The sequence below is a fragment of the Stomoxys calcitrans genome, chromosome 1, assembly GCF_963082655.1.
Source record: "Stomoxys calcitrans chromosome 1, idStoCalc2.1, whole genome shotgun sequence".
Taxonomy (NCBI): Eukaryota; Metazoa; Arthropoda; class Insecta; order Diptera; family Muscidae; genus Stomoxys; species Stomoxys calcitrans.
Genome location: NC_081552.1, coordinates 161000616 through 161023634, shown reverse-complemented (window position 1 = coordinate 161023634; position 23019 = coordinate 161000616). Strand labels below are relative to the sequence as shown.

General features: G+C 35.3%; 1 protein-coding gene across 5 annotated transcripts in view; it reads left to right on the top strand.

The window, feature by feature from the left end:
* LOC106089140 (voltage-dependent calcium channel subunit alpha-2/delta-3) overlaps positions 1-23019 on the top strand; it is a 172083-nt gene that overhangs the window by 14492 nt on the left and 134572 nt on the right. For all 5 annotated transcript variants that reach the window (XM_013254920.1, XM_013254919.2, XM_013254918.2 and 2 more), the window contains exons 3-5: positions 3264-3368; positions 3476-3743; positions 8131-8522. In XM_013254920.1, coding sequence (XP_013110374.1) covers positions 3264-3368; positions 3476-3743; positions 8131-8522 — 765 coding nt within the window. The remainder of the gene's footprint in view (positions 1-3263; positions 3369-3475; positions 3744-8130; positions 8523-23019) is intronic.

Below are 23019 nucleotides of genomic sequence, written 5' to 3'. Positions count from 1 at the left end.
ATGGGTGCGAACCTTTGTTGCAACAAGGTAATGATCCGAATCTATATTCGCTCCACGGATCGATCGTACATCTAACACGCTGGATGAATGCTTTCCATCTATCACAACGTGATCAATTTGGTTTCTCGTGTTTTAATCGGGTGACAGCCATGTGGCTTTGTGAATATTTTTATGTTTATGTTAGTCTGGTGCTACTAACTACCATGTTTTTTGCCGCGGCGAAATCTATCAGCCTCAACCCATTACTGGACGTTATCTCGTGGAGGCTAAACTTTCCGACTGGACCAAAAATGTCTTCCGTCGTTCTCCCAGAACGACTTTAATATCATGGTCGGGGTAGCGGTCATATTCTCTCTCTAGGCGCTCGTAAAAAATATCTTTGGTCTGCTCGTCTTTGTCTTCCGTCGGGTCATGGGCACAAATAAGGCTGATGTTGAAGAATTTGGCTTTTATGGGGATTGTGGCTAGCCTCTCATCCACCGGAGTAAAGCTGGAGACTAGGTGTTTCAGTCTTCGACTAACCACAAATCCCCAGTCAAATTCATGCCTCGTGTTATGGCAGCTATAGTATAGTTCGTCACCGTTTGGTGTTGTAGTGACGCCATTGCCAGTCCATCGCACTTCCTGTAAGGCGGTAATATCTGCCTTGTACTTCTCTAATACATCCGCCTGCTCCTTCTCTATAAAGAGTGCGGACATTCCAGGTGCAGATCCGCAAGTCATGGTTCTTTTTTCGTTTGCGTGGGTCGTCAACGTTGGGGGGTCTGTTTTTACTATTGCTTTGTTCCTCATAGTAGTTCTCATAGTTTTCCGGGGGTGGGTCATTGGCCCAGCGCCCCAACCGCATGGGTTTTGTGGGATTGCACATGTATCGCTCGTTGTGGCGAGCCGCTTGCTCCAAGATCCGACGCTCGCCTCCAGCCGCCCCTAACTTGGGAACAGACGCTAATGTTGGCCATTGGTTATTTGGAGGCGCCAATATCTCGCCTTGTCATCTCGTGTATCATTGGCACTCAGTATTTAATTAAGAGCATCGACTATCACAGATCTCTCAATGAGATGGCTGAACAGTTCAAAATTCACCTGTTCTGGATGCCGGTCCACAGAGATATCCTAGGGAATTGTAAAGCGGATGAGCTTGCGATACTAGGAACTACCCTACATATTCCAGGGATACTGGGATCTGTGGGTATGCCTCTAGCGACATGTAAGCTAAGTTTTCAGGACCAGGCCCGAAGGACAACGAATGATAGATGGTCACAAAGAGGGGGCTGTGAGCATTCCAAAACTATGTGGCCTAATCTAGACTTGAAGAGGTCTACTGCTTTGCTGTCATTGGCTACAACAGACATCTCAGTCAGTGTGTCCGTGTCTAATGGGAAAACATGCTGACAGACTGAAGGTCGCCAGGAACAATTTTTGCAGAAGCTGTGAGGACATCGAAGAAAAAGAGACTATAGAACACCTTCTGTGTGTGTGTCCCGCACTAGCTGTAAGGAGTTCCACTTTAGGTTCTCATTTCTATGAGAATCTGTTTGATTTAGCGGATGTGAACATTCGCAAGTTACTGGGATTTTTAAAGCGATCTGGTTGGTTCAACGGTAGGAACTAGAAGGCATTATCCTTCTTCTGTTCCTGTAGTATCACAATGGACGAAAACGTCTAAGTGAGTCTGATGGCAGACTGCTATTTAAACCTAACCTAACCTAACGACTGCAAATCGTTGAAATTTATTATTAAAGTTCGTGCTCCGTGACAACAGATCCAAGGAAATCCACTGATTTATAGAAAAATTGTGTTCGGCGACGAGTTTTATGTCTGGGATAATTAATACGTAAACAAGCACAATTGTCGCATTTGGGGTGATGCTGTACAAGAATTACCGATACATTCTAAAAAAACGACTGTTTGATTGGGATTATGGGTTGGTGGAATCAACGGTTAATTTTTCTTCAAAGATAACCGTGGAGAAAATGTAACAGTCAATATCAGTTATGCAAATTTGAACTTATAGATGCCATTAAATTTTAAAAAGTAAAATAAATTCCAGTCATTTATAAGATTTAAAAGAAGAAACTTCGCTTAAAATCTCCCACTTTTATTTTTAATCGAACTTCACGAAACATAATACGGATAGATTTATTACTAATCTGCAGATTCCTTCCACAAAATCGAGTTGGATTTAGATATAGCTCCTATATAAATGCATCCCTCGACTTTCACCTATAAGGCCGAAATTTTAGTGCGCATTGTTTTATTACCCATCTAATCACTTCAATTGAAGTCCAACAAAATCACCTCAGATTTATATGTAGCCTTCATATAACGAACTCCCCCAATATACACTTGTAATATGGGCAAATATATTTAACATATTTTTGCCTTTCTTCAGTTTCTATTTGAAAACAGCTCTAAATCTGGCAAATTTTCACTTTTTTAAATTTTTATAGAACATGCTTATATTTTTTTAAAAATACATAGAAAAAAATAACTTTTAGAAAAAACCGACTACCAAACTTAAAATTCTCAATAAATTTTAGCAGAATTGAAGACGTTATTTAATGAAGTAGGTTTTAAGAGACTGGACAGACAAAAAATTTAAATTTTTTCCGATTTGGCTAAAATTTTGCACATAGTGTTTTGTTATGATTTCCAATAACTGTGCCACTGTGTACGGTTAAAATCGATCAATATCCTGATATAGCTCCCATATAAATTGATCTCCCGATTTGACGTCTTGAGTCATTACAAGCCGCAATTTTTGCCCGATTTGGCTGAAATTTTGCATGCGGTGTTCTGTTACGACTTCCAACAACTGTTCCAATTACGGTCCAAATCAGTCTATAACCTGATATAGCCCCCATATAAATCAGCCTCTCGGTTATCCTTGTTCCTCGAAGCTTTAAATCTTGCTGGTTCGACAGAAATTTGGTATGTAGAATAAAATTTTGACCTTCAAACTAAATTGATTTTGTATAAATTTTTAGCAGAATCCATGGTGGGTTCCCAAAATTCGGCCCGGCCGAATAATATTGTTATTGTTGTTATATGTTTGCTTGCAAGGCGAGTGCCTTCTAACAACAAAATTATACTTTGGGTCGTTGAGATTCAAAATAAATTGTTACAGAAAAATTAACAAATTTCGTCGTCGGTTTTGCGACCGAAGTTGTTGGTTTTTAAATAATTTTTATCTGTGTGTATAATTTGCGAAAAAAATCAATAATAAAAAAAATAAAATTAAATAATTTATTTTCTTTTTTCAGAGCTTTAAACAAGCCCAGGTCGTTACAAGATCTGGTGCTAAAATTGTTGAAAACATGGCTAATGAAATCAAGATAATGATGGACTCGAAAATAAGTGCCGTGCGCGTAAGTCTGAATCTACAAACTAAAATCACACTCCAAAAAAACGAAATACATGTTTTACATAATTTATAATATTTATAAATGAGATATAAATTTTCCGAATCGTTTAGCGCATCATGGATACCGCCGAAAATACCGCCTTAACATATCAAATGGAAAAACCCGATCAACTCTTTTCATATTACAATTCAAAAGAAATGATTGAGCCAGGCGAACCAATACCAACGAAGCCACCACGAGATCTGGAGGATGCGGGCGCTGAAAAAATATTTGTAACGCCTAAAACTATTGTTCTAACACCGAAAGAGGAATTTTTTAACACACCAGTTAATATGAGTGTCAGCTCAGTGCATGTGCCAACGAATGTCTACGATAGAGGTTCGAGCTATTTGTTGTTTCCTTTTCTTCTACCACACGATCACCTATAACAATTTTTGTTACACTTGTTTACATATCGTATGCGGTAAATGCGAAAATGTGTTTTGGGATTAAACATGTACTTTAAAATTGCAATAAGTTGCCAAATTAACTCTCTATCTATCAACATTCTGTAAATATCGGGTTTGGATTGAGACTATATCATAGTTATAAACGATATGGGCGCATTTCGACACATATATACGTAGAAACACTTATATGATATCAATGAAATTTCATGATAACAGTAATGAGGCTGGTTGAAGTCTCTTTGGTTCAAAATCATTTCCAATACTTTCGACCAAAGTTATTATTATTTCTTATCTCATTTAAAAGGTTCCTAAAAGGTTTGGATTGAAAAATTCTACACTTTCTGGGAAGATGAGAGCAATTTTGGAGTGAAGAACGATTGCAAATAATTAAGTCTTAATTTGAGGAAAAAGCAGATATAAAAAATGTTGAATGTAAAACAACATTGGCAATGTTGATCATTACCGCCACATTTTATGCACATAGATCAGTGATACATACATTGAAAAAAAGTCGTCCTATCTTAAAAGAATGGAGGCTTTTTAAGGAAACATTGCCTATGGAAAACGATTTTTTATTTTATATTGAAATATTTGCATCTTAAATGAAAGTTCCATAGATTCTTAACTTTCCGTCTTATATTCTAAGAAAAATCTTTTAATGAAAGGCAAAATATCGTTTGATATTAGCAGTTCGAGTCTAGAATAACGACAACATTGTACCTTCATAAAAGACACAAAAACGCCTGACAAATAGGATATTCTTTAAATTAAAAGTAAAAATGGTTCATTTAAAAAAAATGGTTGGGATCAAAGCTAGAGGACAAAGTGGGCCTGGGGTCTACATTGAGAACTCAGGGACAGAGATCTGTTTTAGACTGCCTGACCATAGTACGATCCTGCAGACAGAGATCCGGGCAATCACGGAATTCGTGAAGTGGTGTGGTTTTCACTCGAGTACGTCTAGTGTGAACATTTTTACGGATAGTAAACTAGCCGTCACACTATGGGAGGAAATGGAAAAGGCCAAAATAAGAAATTTTTGATGTTTCATATGTTAAAATTTTTCTTATGAAATTGCATTAAGCACGTATTGATCTCTCTTATTTCAAAATATGAACGAAACATATTGACGGTCAGTCGGGCATGTCCAAAATTCAACAAAATACCCAAATTTTTATACCCACCACAATAGGATTGGGGGTATATTTATTTAATCTTTCCGTTTGCAACACATCGAAGTATCCCATCCAACCCTACAAAGTATATATATTTCGGATCATCGTGAAATTCTAAGACGATATAACGATGTCCGTGTGTCTGTCCGTACGTCTGTTGTAATCACTCTACAGCCTTTAAAAATTTAGATATTGAGCTGGAATTTGGCACAGATACGTATTTTTGCTGCACGCAGGTTAATTTCTTGAACGGGCCAAATCGGACCATATTTGGATATAGATCTGCCGATAAAGGATCTGAGGGCCATAAACCCGATTTCGCTGAAATTTGAAACAGTGAGTTGCTTTAAGCCTCCCGACATCTAATCGAGATCAAACTATATATATATATCTTCCATATAGACCAATCTCCCAATTTTGGGTCTCAATCCCATAAAAGGCAGACTTATTGCCTGATTTCGCTGAAACTGTTACTTGTATATGAGTTCTTGGGACCTAAATCAAATGTGATCCAGATCAGCCCCTGTTTAGATACAACCATGGATACTGGAGTTATAAAAAAATAGGATGATTAAAAATTCATGGTGGTGGGCATCCAAAGTTCGGCACTGCCATATTTAACACATTTTTACTTCTTTTGTATAAAACTTCACAAATTCTAAGAATTTTTTGACCGTATTCACTAATTTAGATATATAAAATTGCGATACTCTTTTGTTCTCTATTTATTTTAGAATTTTTACAAAATGTTGGTTTTGAAATTAAAATATTTTTAGTGGTAAAAATGTTTTTTTTTCAATACCATTTTTTTTTTCATCCTATATTCCAAAATAATTTGATATACAGCTTAGCGTCGCCGACCGTTAACCAAAATTTCAATTAAATATATTTAGCAAAGTCCCTTTTGTCATATACCAAAAGGAATTTGTGCACTTTTGTGGGTTTTGGCTGATGCAGTCACTTTTCTGATTTAACAGCTTCAAAAACATGTCTGTCCGTATTTTAATAAAATCACTATAACATGAAAGGGAAGAGAGGTATCCTCTTTAAATTTTGCACAGATCCTTTTTGAGAGAGCAGTTCTTTGAAAACTGTTTATAAGCCGTATCCATGTATATTTAAGTATAGCTCCCATATAAGCCTATGTTGTGATTTTACTTCTTGGCCCATAAATTTCAAAGTTTTAAAATCACAACAATCTGAACCGATATACTTAAATATCGGTTCAGATTTGGATATAGTTGCCATATATATGTAGCACCCAAATTACAGTTATAGATCCACAATACGGATCTATAACTGCAATTTGAGTGCTACATATATATGGCTTTATCCAAATCTGAACCGATATCTACCAAACTCATTGCAAAATTTCGGGAATATTGAATTATTAATCTGCTTGCAATGGCTATGAAAGTGAAAATCCGTCGTTCATATATATTGGATGTATATCTAAAACTAAACCGATTTCTATAATATTCATCGGCTTTTTTAAGAGTCTTAAGAAAATAGTCAGTGCCAAATTTCCTGAAGATTGGTTGATAGATGTGCTCAACAAACCAAAGTTAAAAATCGGGCAAATATTTATGATAGCTAATTTTTCCCGTATAATGCATAAAAAGGCATTTATTTTGGACATTATTTTGTTCATCTCGAGGAGTTCTTTCGATACAAGAAAAATTGTAGTTTGGTCTTGTATGTCAAAAGTTATGTCCTATAATATAAACGATGCTAAAAATGCTCAATTTTAAGCCACTTATGCCACTACAGGGTGTCTTACTGTCAAAAAATTAAAATGCAATATGTCTTCTGTAATTGTTTCAAATTTCATCAAAATCGGAGCATATATGTGGGTTTTCTCGAATTTTGGCCACAGTTTTCCGTATCCGCCCATAGTGCTTCAGGCAATAACAACCAGGACGTTAAGGTCACGAACAGTCTTGGAGTGTATGAAGGAGATTAATGCCTTTTCTGAAGATGGCACAATCCGCATCGTTTTGGTGCCGGGCCCTAGCGGAGTAAGGGGGAATGAAAAAGCAGGCGATTTGGCAGTGAATCCTGGCGAGACCATCAGAAAAAATTGTCAGCTTTGGTTTTCCCCACCTAATTCTGGCAACATTTGTGAGGTACTATGCCGTGTAGAATGTCTCTCCAAAGAGGTGTCGCACTGCGGCACGCCGTTCGTACTCGGCAATAAAAAGGAGGCCCCTAATCATTGAGCTTAAAGTTGAATCGGACCGCACTCATTGATATGCGAGAAGTTTTTAACCTAGTTAAAAAATTTGATTTTTCAAATAAAATGAGAAGTTGGGAGTCAGTTGTGAATGAGCGCTCAATATTTGAAACAGAAGGTTGCTTCCGTTATTTAAAATTTTGAAGATAGCAATGCCATTTTACAATTTTAAAGCTGAAAACTAATAATTTTTATTTCATATGCCCCATTGATTTTTATTTCATATCCCCCCATTGAAATTTGCTCTTATACAACTTATTGCAATATAAAGTACAATGAGGTGACAAAACTCAACAAATGCAATTCGCATTTGCCGTTTCACTAAAATGGACATGGTAAACTTGAATTACTAACGCTTGAAATAAGTACACAGAAATATTATTTTTCTTATCAGCACGCCCTTTGATGTTGCTACAAAAAGCACATGATTTCTACACGATTCTGACAATAGCAAAAAAAAAAATTATAAACAAATGGTAGGATTCTCATCTGAAATTATTCCGCAAACGTGTTTGGCGGAGCTGATGTACCTAATCCAAGACTTATTGTTGCCACAAACTCAAAACATGAAGACAATATTCGCCAGCACGATTGCCGAAATGATTTTGATGGGAGTCCGAGGAATGGCTTTCAATGCTTTGACACTGCGCATTTCACATCTACTACAGCTCGTACTTAATGTCAAACATTATGTCCAAAATACAGACACTAGTTTTGTGTGTGTTTTTGCGTTTTTATGTGTTTTTGGTTTTTAATTATTTCATTTATTAACTGTATCAGCTGTCATCTGTCATTGTGAACATCCTTGGTTGTTAAATGTACACACATATTCGTACATTAAATGAGAAATTTCACTAAAGTTATTAATTAATTGTCGATTGGCTTTATTTTCTTATCATCGTATCTAGCATTGGACACAATAAAAGCCATTGAATGGTCAGAAAATTTGGATCAGATATTTCGTGATAATTATAAAAACGATCCAACGCTGTCGTGGCAATTTTTTGGTAGTTCGACCGGCTTTATGCGTCAATTCCCGGCATCGAAATGGAAGATGGAACCGGTTGATCTATATGATTGCCGGTTACGTCCATGGTACATGGAAGCGGCCACAAGTCCAAAGGATGTTATTATCCTCTTGGATAGTTCAGGCTCTATGATGGGGCAGAGGCTAGATATCGCAAAGCATGTTGTAAATACCATACTTGATACATTAGGTACAAATGACTTTGTGAACATCTTCACCTTTAGCGATAAAGTCAAGCCTGTTGTTGGATGTTTCGAGGACACACTCGTTCAAGTAAATTTTTGCTTTTTTTCTAACCTTAACAAGTTCTACTGTATTATTTCTCTATATTTGTCCTTTACAACATTTCGATCGATGTACATCAATCCTGGCCCCAGAAGCAATGCATTGTTTTAAATGAATGAACACGCAACAGTGGCAACTGATTGATATGCAACGATCCGTGCCATCTCTAACACTTTAAGTTTTCATTATATCATTTCACCCAGATCTTCCTTATTTTGTAAAAACTCCAAATTATCGTTGTAGTTGAAGTTAATCACAAACAAATCTTTAGTGCTAGTGCGATAATATACTTTACTTTAAAATAGTGAAATAACCTTAAGCACTTTGTAAACCTAAATTCCTTGACATCACCTATTCTATTAGAAATTATACAAGGTATATTGAGAAGTGAGGCAGTGAAAAGTTAGAATTGTTTCACAATTAAGTGATATGACAAAGATTTAAGAGAAAGGAAGTTATAATCCTTTGAGTGCTCAAAAACCGAATCCCAAATAAGAACTTAAATGTTTCGGAGAGTAGCTATAGATAAGTTGTCGTCTGGCAATTAAATAAATATTCACTAGTTTAAGAGCAAAGTTGACCAATTATGAAATGTTTTGTAGCTGGTAATAGTTATAAACGTTGTTTTGTGCACTTTTCGTTGCTGTTTGCATTAGTGCAGGATTTTTGACTAAACCAGATGAGGCAAATTTCAGAGGGTAAATGATTAAAATTCATTATTGGGTTTAACTAATTCATATGCTTGTTAAGAAATAAGGGGAATAATCGTTTTATATGTATTTTACATGAACTATGGATGTGAGCTCTATATTTTTATTAGAAGGATTTTTTGGGAACAACATTTGATATTAGGGTTTTTTGGGTAATAAGCAATATTATTTAAAAAGAATACCATATAGCACTTTTACAATCATGACCCAACCCAGCTATCATAGAAAAATCCTTAATATATATAATGCAATACAAATAAACCTTATAATTGTACGATTATTAGGAATAGACATGCAATATTATTGTAAATAATAATTCTTCCTTAATTTTAGTACTAATGCCATAAATATACATATATCTGTGTTCCTTCAAGATTGTCATAATGTCAGCTACTAGTTAAGAAAGAGATAGAAGATTTCGGGGCTCAGAAGGGTTCAGGGGTTCGAAGTTGTACGAAACTACGTTGGGCTTGGTTTAACAAACCTACGTTGTTTATTATTTGGATGCGAAAGATTCAAATTCACAATGTTTTACTATAGCCAATGCCCAATTTATTAGTTTCGCCTCTAAAAAAGAGATATGACTCAAATTCTTCAAATTGTTTTATTTTGTAAAGATAACCAGATGTTAATTTTGAGTGCAATTTTTCTTTCTACTCAAATGGGCGTTATGTGCCATACAAATTTGTTGATTTTTTATTAAAAAACTAGAATAATACTTCGAACTGGCGGACTGAAAATGTATTTTTTTCTGATTTTTGATAAATCGGTTTCTTTCTTTCAAAATAATAACCGATTAGTTACTAAACCTATTATGGATGCTGACTGTGGAGGCATTTGAACCGGTCTGCTGCGAAGACGATGTTATAATACTTCATAGGAGTAGAAGACTGAAATCGGTCTGTTCACGAGGAAGACGAGGGTGGGCCAATTTGACGCATCACGTTTCCTCAATAGAACGATTTCGACATCTGACAAGGTCAAATACTTAGGCGTGATCTTGGACAGGAAACTGAAATGGAAGTTTCACATTCAATGGCGTTGGGCACTATGTAGAAGGGCCGTAGGCTCGAAATGGGGCCTGAATCCGAGGATAGTCCATTGATTCTACAGGAGTATGTTGTCTTGACATAGATGGAGCGATGAGCACCACGTCCACCAGGGCACTGGGGACTATTCTAGATATCCGACCCATAGACATACGGATGTGAGGCAGCCAATGCGGTTATGAGATTTAAGGCGGAGGGAGAATGGATAGAGAATAGGAGCAGTTCATACCATCGCGGTATAATCGAGGTGGCGATAGGAAACCTGAAAGGAAAAGATCGGATGCCTGAGACGATATTTGAGATCAAGTGCGATGCACTGCTTCCAGCGGCAAAGCCTAGGATTGCCATCTGGGAATCCATGCTACGCAAATGTATCAAAGTTAGATGACAGAGTGGGCCTGAGGGTCTACGTTGAGAACCCAGGAACTGAGATATGTTTTCAATTGCCTGGCCTTAATACGGTTCTGCAGACCGTTTTTTTTTTTTTTAATCTCAAAAACTTAAGCCGGTTTTTCAAAAACCGCATATTTCTAAAAGTTCAAAAACCGAGTTTAGGAAAAAGCCGGTTTATTGATCACCCTACTATTATTAGATATATAAAATGTATTAAAACATGCCACCAATTATTGAAAAGCAATGAAAAGCACTGCTGCTAGTGTGACAAAAATTCGAAAATTCACCATAACATTAATTTAAATATAAATGAACGATGAGTTCCCTAGGCACCTCTTCCATCTTTTAATTGTTTCGAATCAATTAAAACCTGTTTTGGGCCGATTATTGTTTTAGAATTTCGATAGATATGAAGCAACCATATTTTTTTTCATTTCACTTTTTGGAATAAAAATGTGGTAGAGATATATCAGAGAGTGATTAGTTCCCTTTTAAACTATATCGGACAATATTTTGACATAGCCTCAAATATAAATATCAGTCTTGAGGATTTAAATGAGTTTTGAAGTGCTAAGCTAAAAAAAAATCTATAGAATTTTTTTTTTTTATTATGACATTCTTGAAGTTTATACGCGATATGTTCTCAATCCGTCCCACTTGCTACCTCTATGCTTAAAATAAATGGCTTTATTATATAGTGTATATTTAGACTAATACCTTAGATAATAGTGGAGACCTACCTGCGTGATTTGGCCCTGTATAATTCCCTCGTCATAGTAAGGAGTGTGTCCGTCTCTCAACAGTGATGGCTGGAGGTGAGTCCTCTATTGCCAGTCATGGATTCATTACAGGTGGAAATAGGCCGTTTCTCAACAAATTTTAAATCATTGCAAAATTTCAATCTATTGATTCATAAATATTAAATATTTTTTTGATTTTAAAGTTTAGATAATACCCAAGCATGAAGTGTACATATTTATGAGACATTTTTGCTTTTGCATATCCTAACCACTCACCGCTTACCAACAATAAATATATTGCAATATTTAAATTTATTTGTGGGCAACCTTTTGGATATGAATGAAGTATTATTGTTAAGAATCGAATTCAAGAAAATTAGTTTGTATTCTTTTTCAAATTCTGTCTGATCCTTCGAATTTTAAGCTCATAAATAAATACCATAGAATAACGATACATTTTTTTGTTCTATGATTTTTAAAATGAGTTCAGTTGATAATTTGGTTTCTCATTTAGATATTACCAGAGTAGCCCGCAAGTAAAAACAACGATTTCAAATCGATTCAGAAAAGCTTTTTTCTTCTGATCAGTCTATTGCTTTATTTTTGTAAGCTTGATAGCATTACTAATTTCTTCTTTTTCAGCCAATAGTGAATTGTTGAACTCTGAAGAATTCTTTGTATATCTTAAAAAAAAACAAAGATCACTTAAATTGCAAAGAAATGTTCATTGTGTACAGTGGTACATTTTTTTGTCAAAATAAGTTTGCAGAGAGATATTACAATAAACGAAAACAAACGCAATGTGCTTAGTTCTTACCTTGGTGATCATATGTGGTCAAAAGTTGGCTTCCTGTTGAACTTTTACTTATTTCAATGTAGCATTTAGGGGCCAATTATTTTTGAAACTAATGTCGTTTAATATGCTACCGGAAAATACAGTGGTGGAAAAAATAATAAGGACAACAATTGTACGAAAAAAGAGTAAGAAAACATGTTTACTTCTGCAGAAGGCTGAAACTGATAATAATCAGTGTTGAATGGCGAATTTGGTATTATCTGCTGTGAATTTATTTAGCAAAATTTAAAGGGACACTTATAAAAATGTTGTTATTACTTTTAAATTCCATTTGTAAGTAAGAGGAGGGAAAACCAGTTGATTTTAAAAATAAAAGCTCTTTAAATTGGTTTGTGAAGTTCACACAACACAAGAAAGGAAAAACGTGATTAAAAACTAACGAGTTCTTTGCGCAGTATCTCTTTTTAGACAAACAAAGAATAATGAATATGGACGGAGAAGGAGGTGGAGATATATCAATTTATAGTCCGATTCGGGGCTCAAGAAGCAAAATCGGGAGATCGGTTTATATGGGAGCTGTGTCAAGCTATAGATCGATTCAGACCATATTGCACACGTATGTTGAAGGCCATGGGAGAGCCGTTGAACAAGATCTGTGCCAAATCGGATGAGAATTGCGCTCTCTAGAGGCTCAATAACTCAAGATCCTAGATGGGTTTGTATGGCAGCTATATCAGGGTATGGAGCGATTGGACCATACATCGCATAAATGTTGGAAGTGATACCAAAACACCACGTGCAAATTTACAGCCAAATCGGATAGGAATTGCGCCTTCTAAAAGCTCAAGAAGTCAAGACCCAAGATCGTTTATATGGCAGCTATATCAGGTTATGGACCGATTTGAACCATACTTCTCACAATTGTTTGAAGTGATATCAAAACACTATATGCAAAACTTCAATCAAATTGGATAAGAATTCCGCCTTCTAAAAGCTCAAGAAGTCAAGACCCAAGATTAGTATATATGGCAGCTATACCAGTTTATGGACCGACTTGAACCGTACTTGGCACAGTTGTTGGAAGTGATATCAAAATTCTTTATGCAAAATTTCAGTCATATTGGACGAGAATTGCGCCCTATAGAGGATCAAGAAATTAAGACCCAAGATCGGTTTATAAGGCAAAACATGGACCGATTTGGCCCATTTACAATACCGACCTACACCAATAAGAAGTATTTGTGCAAAATTTCAAGCGGCTAGCTCTACTCCTTCAAAAGATAGCGTGCTTTCGACAGACAGACGGACGGACAGACAGACGGACGGAAACGGCTAGTTCAAAATTTTAGATGATCAAGAATATATAAACTTTATGGGGTCTTAGACGCATATTTCGAGGTGTTACAAACAGACTGACGAAATTAGTATACCCCATCCTATGGTGGAGGGTATAAAAAAGAAACACAGAAAAAAAACCATAAAGGAAATTTCAAATCTTTGCTTTTTGACGCCTCAGAGGTTTTCAATAAGGTTCGATGATCGCGATAGGCTTTCCAAAATCGGAACAAAAATCTCTGCAAATTAAAGATTCGAGCCAAAGACGATAAATTTTCCAACTTTTTAAGGAAACATTCCCTTTGGAGAAAACAATTTTCTTCATATTAAGGATTTTTTTATTTTAAATGGTGGGTTGAGTTTAGAAAAGTGAAACAAATTAATAACAAAGTGATCAATAATTAGGATAATTAATCCCAATTATAAAGTAAAAAAATAAACGAAACAAACAAGGCTATTAACTTGCATACAATCCTACATTTGTAATATCAAACACATTGGCGTTGCTAGAGGGGTCCTGGGGGGTGGCTTAGCCACCCCCAGAGAATCTGTAAATACATATATATAAATATTTATATCTATATCTATATCTATATCTATATCTATATATATATATATATATATATATACATATATATACAATATAAATTATCGCATTTTACTCATAAATAGCCAGCAAATTCTCTACACTTCGGCAATTGAGATGCGCGAAGTTCAAATAAGGAACTTGAAAACTTGGACAAAATTTATGACTTATACTTAGCGATTTGATATGGTCACTTGTTTGGAACTAAACATGTTAAATGTTTCCTTAAAAAATGGAAATATGCTGTATTACCTGCAGCAAGGGATGGGGTTAATCGAATTTCGGCATAGTTCCAAATTTTGCCCAAAGACATCCTCAAGAGAGGACCAGTTAGAATTGCAAATGAGCCACATCTGAACCGATCGTCCTATTTGACTTCTTCAGCCTCTAGAAGGCGCATATCTTATCCGATTTAGCTAAACTTGTGCACAAAGACTTCTGTTATGATTTCCAACGCATAAACCCAAGATTTGTCTTGTTGAATTAGCCTTTAATTTCAGCTTAAAATATTTTAGTTGTACGAAGAACATAACAATGAAGGTACATAAGATTCGGCCAAGCTAAACATAATCGGATTTTAGAAACAAGAGAAACGGTAAATTGTATGTGACAAAAACAGATCTCATTGATTTAATTTCTGGGACATAGGTATACGAATGATTTCATTCTTATAAAAAAGAAAACAAATTTTAATTTTTTTTTGGTTGGGTCGTAAACACAAGAAGCGATGTGTAGATGAAACCGTTATCTAGAATCTTTTGGTTGCCCAAAAAGTAATTGCGGATTTTTTAAAAGAAAGTAAATGCATTTTTAATAAAACTTAGAATGAACTTTAATCAAATATACTTTTTTTACACTTTTTTCTAAAGCAAGCTTAAAGTAACAGCTGATAACTGACAGAAGAAAGAATGCAATTACAGAGTCACAAGCTGTGAAAAAATTTGTCAACGCCGACTATATGAAAAATCCGCAATTACTTTTTGGGCAACCCTATGATAACGCCTAGCTCAGCAAACGAATCAACATTATCTAGTTTGTACGAGCCAATGAACAAATCCGAAAGTATAGGCTGGGATCTAAACAAAGACAATTTCTTACATTTCTTTAAATTAAGGGGCATTCCATTTGCACTGCACCAATTGACAAGAGAGTGTAGATCGTACTGCAAGTACGTTGAATTCTTATGAATAAAAAGTTTCACATCATTAGCATACATTAGTATTTTAGACAAACGAATAACATTAGGAAGATCATTTAGATAAAAAAACAAAAAGTAGTGGGCAAAATGACTTCCCTGTAGTACACCAGAAGAAACTATGATGTCCTTCGAAAAAGATTCATTGAACAGTACTCTCTGCCTACGGCCGTCTAAGTAGGATGACATCCAATCTATAAAAGCAGTCGGAAAACCCATAACATCGATTTTAAGAAGCAAAATCCTGCGTGTCACAACATCAAACGCCTTGCTAAAATCAGTATAAATAATGTCTGTCTGTTTTCCATTCCATGAGGTAAGATGTGGATCTGCCCTTTACAAAACCGTGTTGAAAAGGTGAAATGACACCCTTTAGAAAACTTGATATTCTTCGAAAAATCAGAAGTAAGCTAAGGAATGGCACTCAATTATTATTTATTTCTTAAGATATCGTCGTAATCCACACACATTTTATTCCTAACCCAGAAAATGGTTCATCAATGAGACGCAATTATGTCTCATGGTCTTCTTGGTGTGTTAACGATTATATTCTTCGGTCCTGGGTGGACGTACATACGTAAGTTATACCTCATGAAGAAACAAATTAACATTAGTTTTGTTTGACCAAAGTATTTTTTTTTTCAATTTGAACGGTATTGGTACTGCTTGGCAAAAATAAGTCGATTTTTGTTTATATTTTTTTGGCGAGTAATGGAATTTTTTTTTGGGCTTCTAGTAGAGCTGACAAACTGTAGATAATCCCAACATTCGATATTTTTGAAAGTTTTAATAATAAATATCGATACTGTCGTTAATTTACCATTTCCCATATTTAAAGCAAAAATGGGAACTAACCAAAAAAAAAAACCAAAACTAATAAAATCGGTAGGAAGTTATGAGAGAAATCATTGTACAAAATGTTAACCTATTCGAATAAAAATTGAGCCCTCTATTGGCGCAATGCATCTTAAAAGATACATTTAGTGTTGCATTGTTTAATTTTGCAAAAAAAAAAAAAATTTCCGATAGCATCCATCGGAAAAATATCCATCGATATTCAGTCAAAAAATTAAATATCGATAGTGCCATCGATATTTTGCCAGCTCTACCTTCTACCCATTAATTCTTAATTTATATGAATGTTTCATTCTTTCCTACTTGTATTTCGCGAACATAAACTCTGTTGTGGTTCTTTGAACGACATAAAATGTTTTTTTCTTCGAGATCAGCACACTGAACTTTAATTAAGCCAGTGTGAAGTTTCCCTTTTCCTTCTTTTATTTACCATAGAGGATATTGAATGGGTATTGAATGGATTATTTTTTGATTTTTTTTCTCTTCTTCAGTTGTGTAAACTTCGCGATAAGTGTCCTTATTATATTTTCCAACTGAATTCACTGAAGATAATATAAAATTTAAGTTCGCCGTTTACAATCCACGGTTCAGCCTTTTACGGAGGGAAAGAGGTTTCCTACTCTTTTTGTTCGATATTATTCACAGTGACGGTTGCCCTTATTATTTTTGCTACCACTATATGTATTAAGTCGCTAACCATTTAAAAGTTATAGTTGTCAAACTGGTGTCTTACGTTTTATTTATTGTGGCGCAGAGGAAGCTAGAGTTTATGATTTTCTCAAAGTAAGTTGCCCGTCTCTCAACAGTGAGGGCTGGAGGAGAGTCATCTATTGTCAGTCATGAATGCATTAGAAGTTTTCAACTTCCTCTGTTTGGTTGGGTTTACTGGGCGTTCTGAGCGTTAAAACCATCAACTATGTGTTATATTTATTTAATGCCAATCCCACTTTAACTGATTCTTTGTCGAATTTAAATAGATTGCAATTACCGCTTACAATGATCAACTGATAATATCGAATGAGTCGGTATAGGCCGGCAGAATGTTTGGTCATGTGTTAAGTGCGCAATGCCTATTCAAATTGCATCTCCTATAGTCTTTTTTAACAAAATATTAAAAAGATCGCAACTATAAGTCATCATACTGTCTGAGAACCTCGTTTACTATTGAATGGATTTGAAACACCTAGTTATCCTGCGAAAGCGTACTAATGTTGTAGGTATTACAAAATCAAACATGGCTTTAACCACCTTCGAACATATAGATGGTGTCAATCTGTTTCTTCGAGGTCTTTTCCTGGATTCGGCATGGTGAATTTCTGATCCATGATAGATGTACAAGGTCTAAAGAGACCCAATTACGTCGTTGGATCTAAATTATAATCTTACGCACAGATTTTAGACTTTCACCAAGGTAGATTTAAAAAGGTGGTCTTACGCGAACCGCTGAAAAAGCCGATCAGTAGCTGGCCAGTTTGACGGTATTAAGATGTCAATTCTGTGTTTACATTCATAGTAAATAATACCATTTTCTTGCACGTTCTCTTTGTTTGTGTTTCTCTTTCTCTCATTTTACCTGCACACGTATACACGCGAGCGCTAGTTTCTTTGTTTGAGTTGACAACAATGTCATTATACCCACCACCATAGAATGGGGGTATACTAATATAGTCATTCAGTTTGTAACACCTCGAAATATTCGTCAAAGACCCCATAAAGCATATATATTCTTTATCGTCTCGACGTTCTAAGTCGATCTAGCCATGTCCGTTCTTCCGTCCGTCTATCGAAATCACGATAGCGTCCTAACGCGTAAGCTAGCCGCTTGAAATTTTGCACAGATACTTAGTATAGATGAAGGTCGATGGGGTTGCAAACGGGCCATATCGGTTTAGATTTAGATATAGCTCCCATATAAACCGATCTGCCGATTTGACTTCTTGAGCCCCTGGAAGCCGTAATTTTTATTCGGTTTGGCAAGTACGGTCCGAATCGGTCTATAACCTGATATAGCTCCCATATAAACCGATCTTTCGATTTGACTTCTTGAGCCGATTTTTGTCCGATTGGGCTGACATTTTGCATGTAGTGTTCTGTTTAGACTTCCAACAACTGTGTTAAGTACGGCCCAAATTGGTTAGAGTCTGGTATAGCTCCCATATAAACCGGTCTCTCGCTTATCCTTGTTTGGTTTCTAGAAGCTTTAACTTTTGCTGGTTTGATAGCAGTTTGGTATGTAGAATAAAATTATGCCGTTCAACTAAATTTTTTTTTGTATAAATTTATAACGGAATACATGGTGGTCGGTTCCCAAGATTCGGCCCGGCCGAACTTAGCACTCTTTTACTTGTTTTTGAAATGACATCTTGATGACGATATGGCGCATTGCACCATATGATTTGTGATTTGTAATTGTTTCGCCATGGACTTTCCCGAAAGTATCTTGTATGCAAGAGGAAGAGAATTTATTTTATTTTTGCCCTTCACGGCTTGTCCATTCAGTACCTAAATAAAACCCAGCAACTATGAGAGGATTGGGGCGACATTTGCAAAATGTTGTCCCGTATAAGTGCAACATTAGTGTTAATTTTTGTTCAAAATAGAAATCACCATTACTCTTCTTTTCTCTAGTTCCTCATTGGTTAGGGGTATAGAAATATTCCAATTAATTAATGAAGAATTTTTTTAATAGAAATTTAAAAAAATTAAAGTAGATTTAAAGAGTCCAAAATGGTATGGTATGGTTGGTGGCTTGCTATGTTACAACCATTTCAAGATATGCAAAGGAAGGGGAAAAAACGTTTTGCATCTTTTGAGACATCAGAATGCAGAATTGCGTGCTATGTATAGGGTGGCGATTTGATTAGTAAACTTTTATACTGTTTAACAAAATTCTGAAGGAAGAAACAAAAAAAGAATAAACGTGTGCACCCGTTTTGAAAGTTTTGGACAATTTTTTACATTTTCGACTTACGATTACTCGAAATCCTTTCATTTTAGGTGTATAGTGTATTTAGAAATATTTCTGGCAAGACTGCAAGCAACATTCTTTTAGAATATTATAACCCTCGAGCGACTCACAAAAAAAATCCTTTTGGGTTCCTTTTTTAAAAAAGGGCTAAAAACTCTATTAAAACGCATTTATGTCTGATTACAATGTTCTACAAAAATGGCCGCTATAAAATTCTACTGTAGGTCCATACACATACAAACCAAACACTTAACCTAAAGCCAGAAATCAGTAAAATTGTTAAGTTCATTGTAAGGTTAAAGCAGTATTTTTCTAAGTTGGTGTCAGATTCGCTTATAAACTCTCATTTTAGATGGATGATTTCAAAGATGAAAAAATGTTCACTACAAGTTATTGATCAACGAAAACCTGTATATATAATATGTATCAAGCAAATATCGATTGATATCGGCAAAAGACGCTTTAGAATATTCTTTTCATTGACATTGTCCTCCTAAAGTGAAGATTTTGGAGACATTATGCAATGAATTCGGAAAAATACGAAATTTACAAAAATTTAAGGTACTTGTTTTTAGACATATATTGTTGGCGGTATTTATGTGAAGTATATAATATTGCCAGATTTCATTTCTTTGCTGACTCATAGTTAAATTTGACATCAAATATTTCTACCTTTGACACTATGATCCCAAAGTGCTCTATTGTTGGAGATTTTGGCTGAATTTGAACACGCATTAAAATAGCCCTTAAGATTGTCAATAAATAATTTTCGCATCAAATACGCAAATTTATACTTTAATTTGCTTGAATTTATAAATTTCTAAATACGTAGTTTATTTGAAACTTCTTGTAAACATTTGATGACGAGTATTTCTTCTTTTGACATAATTCGTCTAAAATGAAGTTTTATGTTACTTTGATGCACCAACTTGAAAAAAAAGACAGAAATTGAAGCAAAAAAGTTGAAAACGCCATATTATGTTTTTTGGCAAAATTAATATCGATATTATCATAATACATATTATATATTAGATTTTCGTTGTTCAGTGACATGAGTCAAATTTAATAGAGAACATTTTTTCTTTGACATCGTCCTCCTAAAATGAAAGTTTATAGTCGAATTTGCCAACAACCTATAAAAAGTGATATTTTAGCAAACATTTTTTATGCTAATTTTTATTTTAAATGTTCTACGAGAATAATGCTCGCAGTCTTGTCAGTAATATTGCTCAATACACCATACACCTGAAATGAATGAATTAAAATAAGCCGAAAATTTTACCCAAAAGGGGGACACTTCCCCCTCTTGTTTGGTTACTTTTCGTTGTAAACTTTCAAAAAGCAGATACACGTGCCTTCTCTTTTTTAACTCTTCTGTTAGAATCCGTGCGGGGTTTTCTGTTATTGTTTGTTGTGTTATTTTCCAAATACATATGTATATTGATATGGAACAAGAATGGCCAAGGTGGCGTAGGACGAATGTGTGCATAATTATAGAATAGTAATCATTCGCAACCATGTATAATAAAAAGGGATGATTATTTATATAGTGGTTTGTGTTGTGTTAGAGGTTCTCGATTACTCATGGGTATTATGAACGTAATGGCTTTCCCTGATGACGGGACATCATCAGAAATCTCTAGGTGTGACGGCCCTTGAAAAACTATTGCCGCTTTTGCAAATTACGCACCAATTTGAGACGCAATTAAAAAAGTTGGGTTGACCAGTGTAATTCTACAGTATGAAACAAGTGAGTTAAAGCAAAAGTAAGGCGGTGGCGACTATATTATAAACATACCTTATAAGTGTAAATTGGGCTATAACATTATATAGACGATGTGTCCAATTCTCAATCGACTTTAATAGATTCAGTAGAAATGTTCAGATGGGTAATAGAACAAAATTGTAACACCTATGGCTCTATAAGTGTAAATCAGGCGATGCTTATAAATACCAAAACTGCAAACGAATTACAAATTATGACTTCTATGGACTGGAACTTGCGCGATTCAATCTATAAATTATTACTATGTTGTCTTATGATTATTTTGCGGTATCTCTATTCATACCGCAAAATAATCATGGGTTTCTACCGGGTAGATACCCAAAGCTTGGGTATATATTGGGTAAATACTAGAACACACTCTGCTAACTTTCATCGATTTCAGCTAATAAAGGGATCTTTTATGGCCCCAATACCTTTTATCGGGAGATCGAACGGTCGGTCTATAGGGCAGCTATATACAAATATAGTCCGATCTGAACCACACTTCACAGAAATGGGTCTGGGGTCTACCAGAACTCACCGTGCTAAATTTCATCGAAATCGGATGAAAAATTACCAATTTATTGCCTCAAGACTTAAAGCCTGGAGATCGGTCTATATATTGTATATTTGCAATTTATTGACACCCTTACAACAAGAACGAGAGTTGGTCCTTTTAAAGTTTACAATGTTTAGACAAATTATAAATAAATTAATATAAAAGTAAAACATTCATAGTAAGAGAAATTTAAAATTAACAAAATAGAAATAGGAATAAAATTTGAGCAATCAAACAAGAATATAAATAATATTGTTATAAATTATTTATTTTCTACAAATCTGTACTAGAAACTTAACATATTTATTTTTAACAAGCCTTAACAAGAATCCCTAAAGTGATCTAGTAATTTACCTTTGAAAGTTACAGCGCTACTGATAGCTTGAAGGTCATGCGGGAGAGAGTTCCAAAAGTGAACGGCGAATGTGAATAGATGCCATTGAGAGGCTAAGCTACGGTGTATCATTGGTATCAATTGATTTCCTCGGTTCGACCTTGCAAATTTAAATATCTCAAATAAATGAGATGTTGCTTGTGTATAAAAGGTCAAAGACCTCATGAGCAACACGTCAAGAAATGATACACCATATAAAGATCTGGAGTAATGGAATGTGGAGTCATGGCGACGAAGACCATATACATAGCATACGTATCGATCATAGATCGTATCGATCTTCCGGCTGCTTTGAGAATCGCAGTTAGCAAACAGTTCACAACCGAAGAGAAGGCTAGGTATAATATATGACTTTGCCAACAATATTCTTAACCAAAGAGGAGTAAATTTTTGAGTGGCCCAAAGCAAGCAGTCGGAAACATGACTGCTACTCATTTAAAAAAGATTTTTCATTTATATACGAAAACATTTGCCTATACATTATTTTTTCAAATACTTTCGACAGAAAACACAAAATGGAAATGGGCCGAAACTCTCTGGAATTCTTGGGTAAGGGTATAACCTTAGTGTACTTCCATGCCACCGGAAATGAACTCCTAGTTAAAATACTATTAAAAATGTGGGTTGTGTGTGGCAATGCCATCGAATCCAATTGCATCTGATTTCACCATTGAGAAACCAAATATCACATCGATCTGTTCTATACCCGAGAATTCAAAATAAATATATATAGCGGCCTTCTTTCTTTCTTTAATTGGCTATGACAGAATATTTGTTCCACTAGCCGAACGTAGAATAGCGTTCCAAGCGCCTCGATTTTCTGCGCTCATTCTAAAATCTCTGACACCAAGTTCGGAGGTGTCTCCCACCACTTGATCTTTCCATCGGGCTTTTGGTCTTCCTGGTTTGCGTGTACCACCGTGTTTGCCTTCGAAAGACTACTTTGCTGGAGCTTCTTCATCCATTCTGACAACATGACCTAGCCAACGCAGCCGTTGTATTTTGATGCGTGTAACTATGCGATCGTCGTCATACAGCTCGTGGTTCATACGTCGCCTATATTATCCATTAACGCAAACTGGTCTATATATTTTACGAAGAATCTTTCTCTCAAACACTCTAAGAACTGCCTCGTCTGCT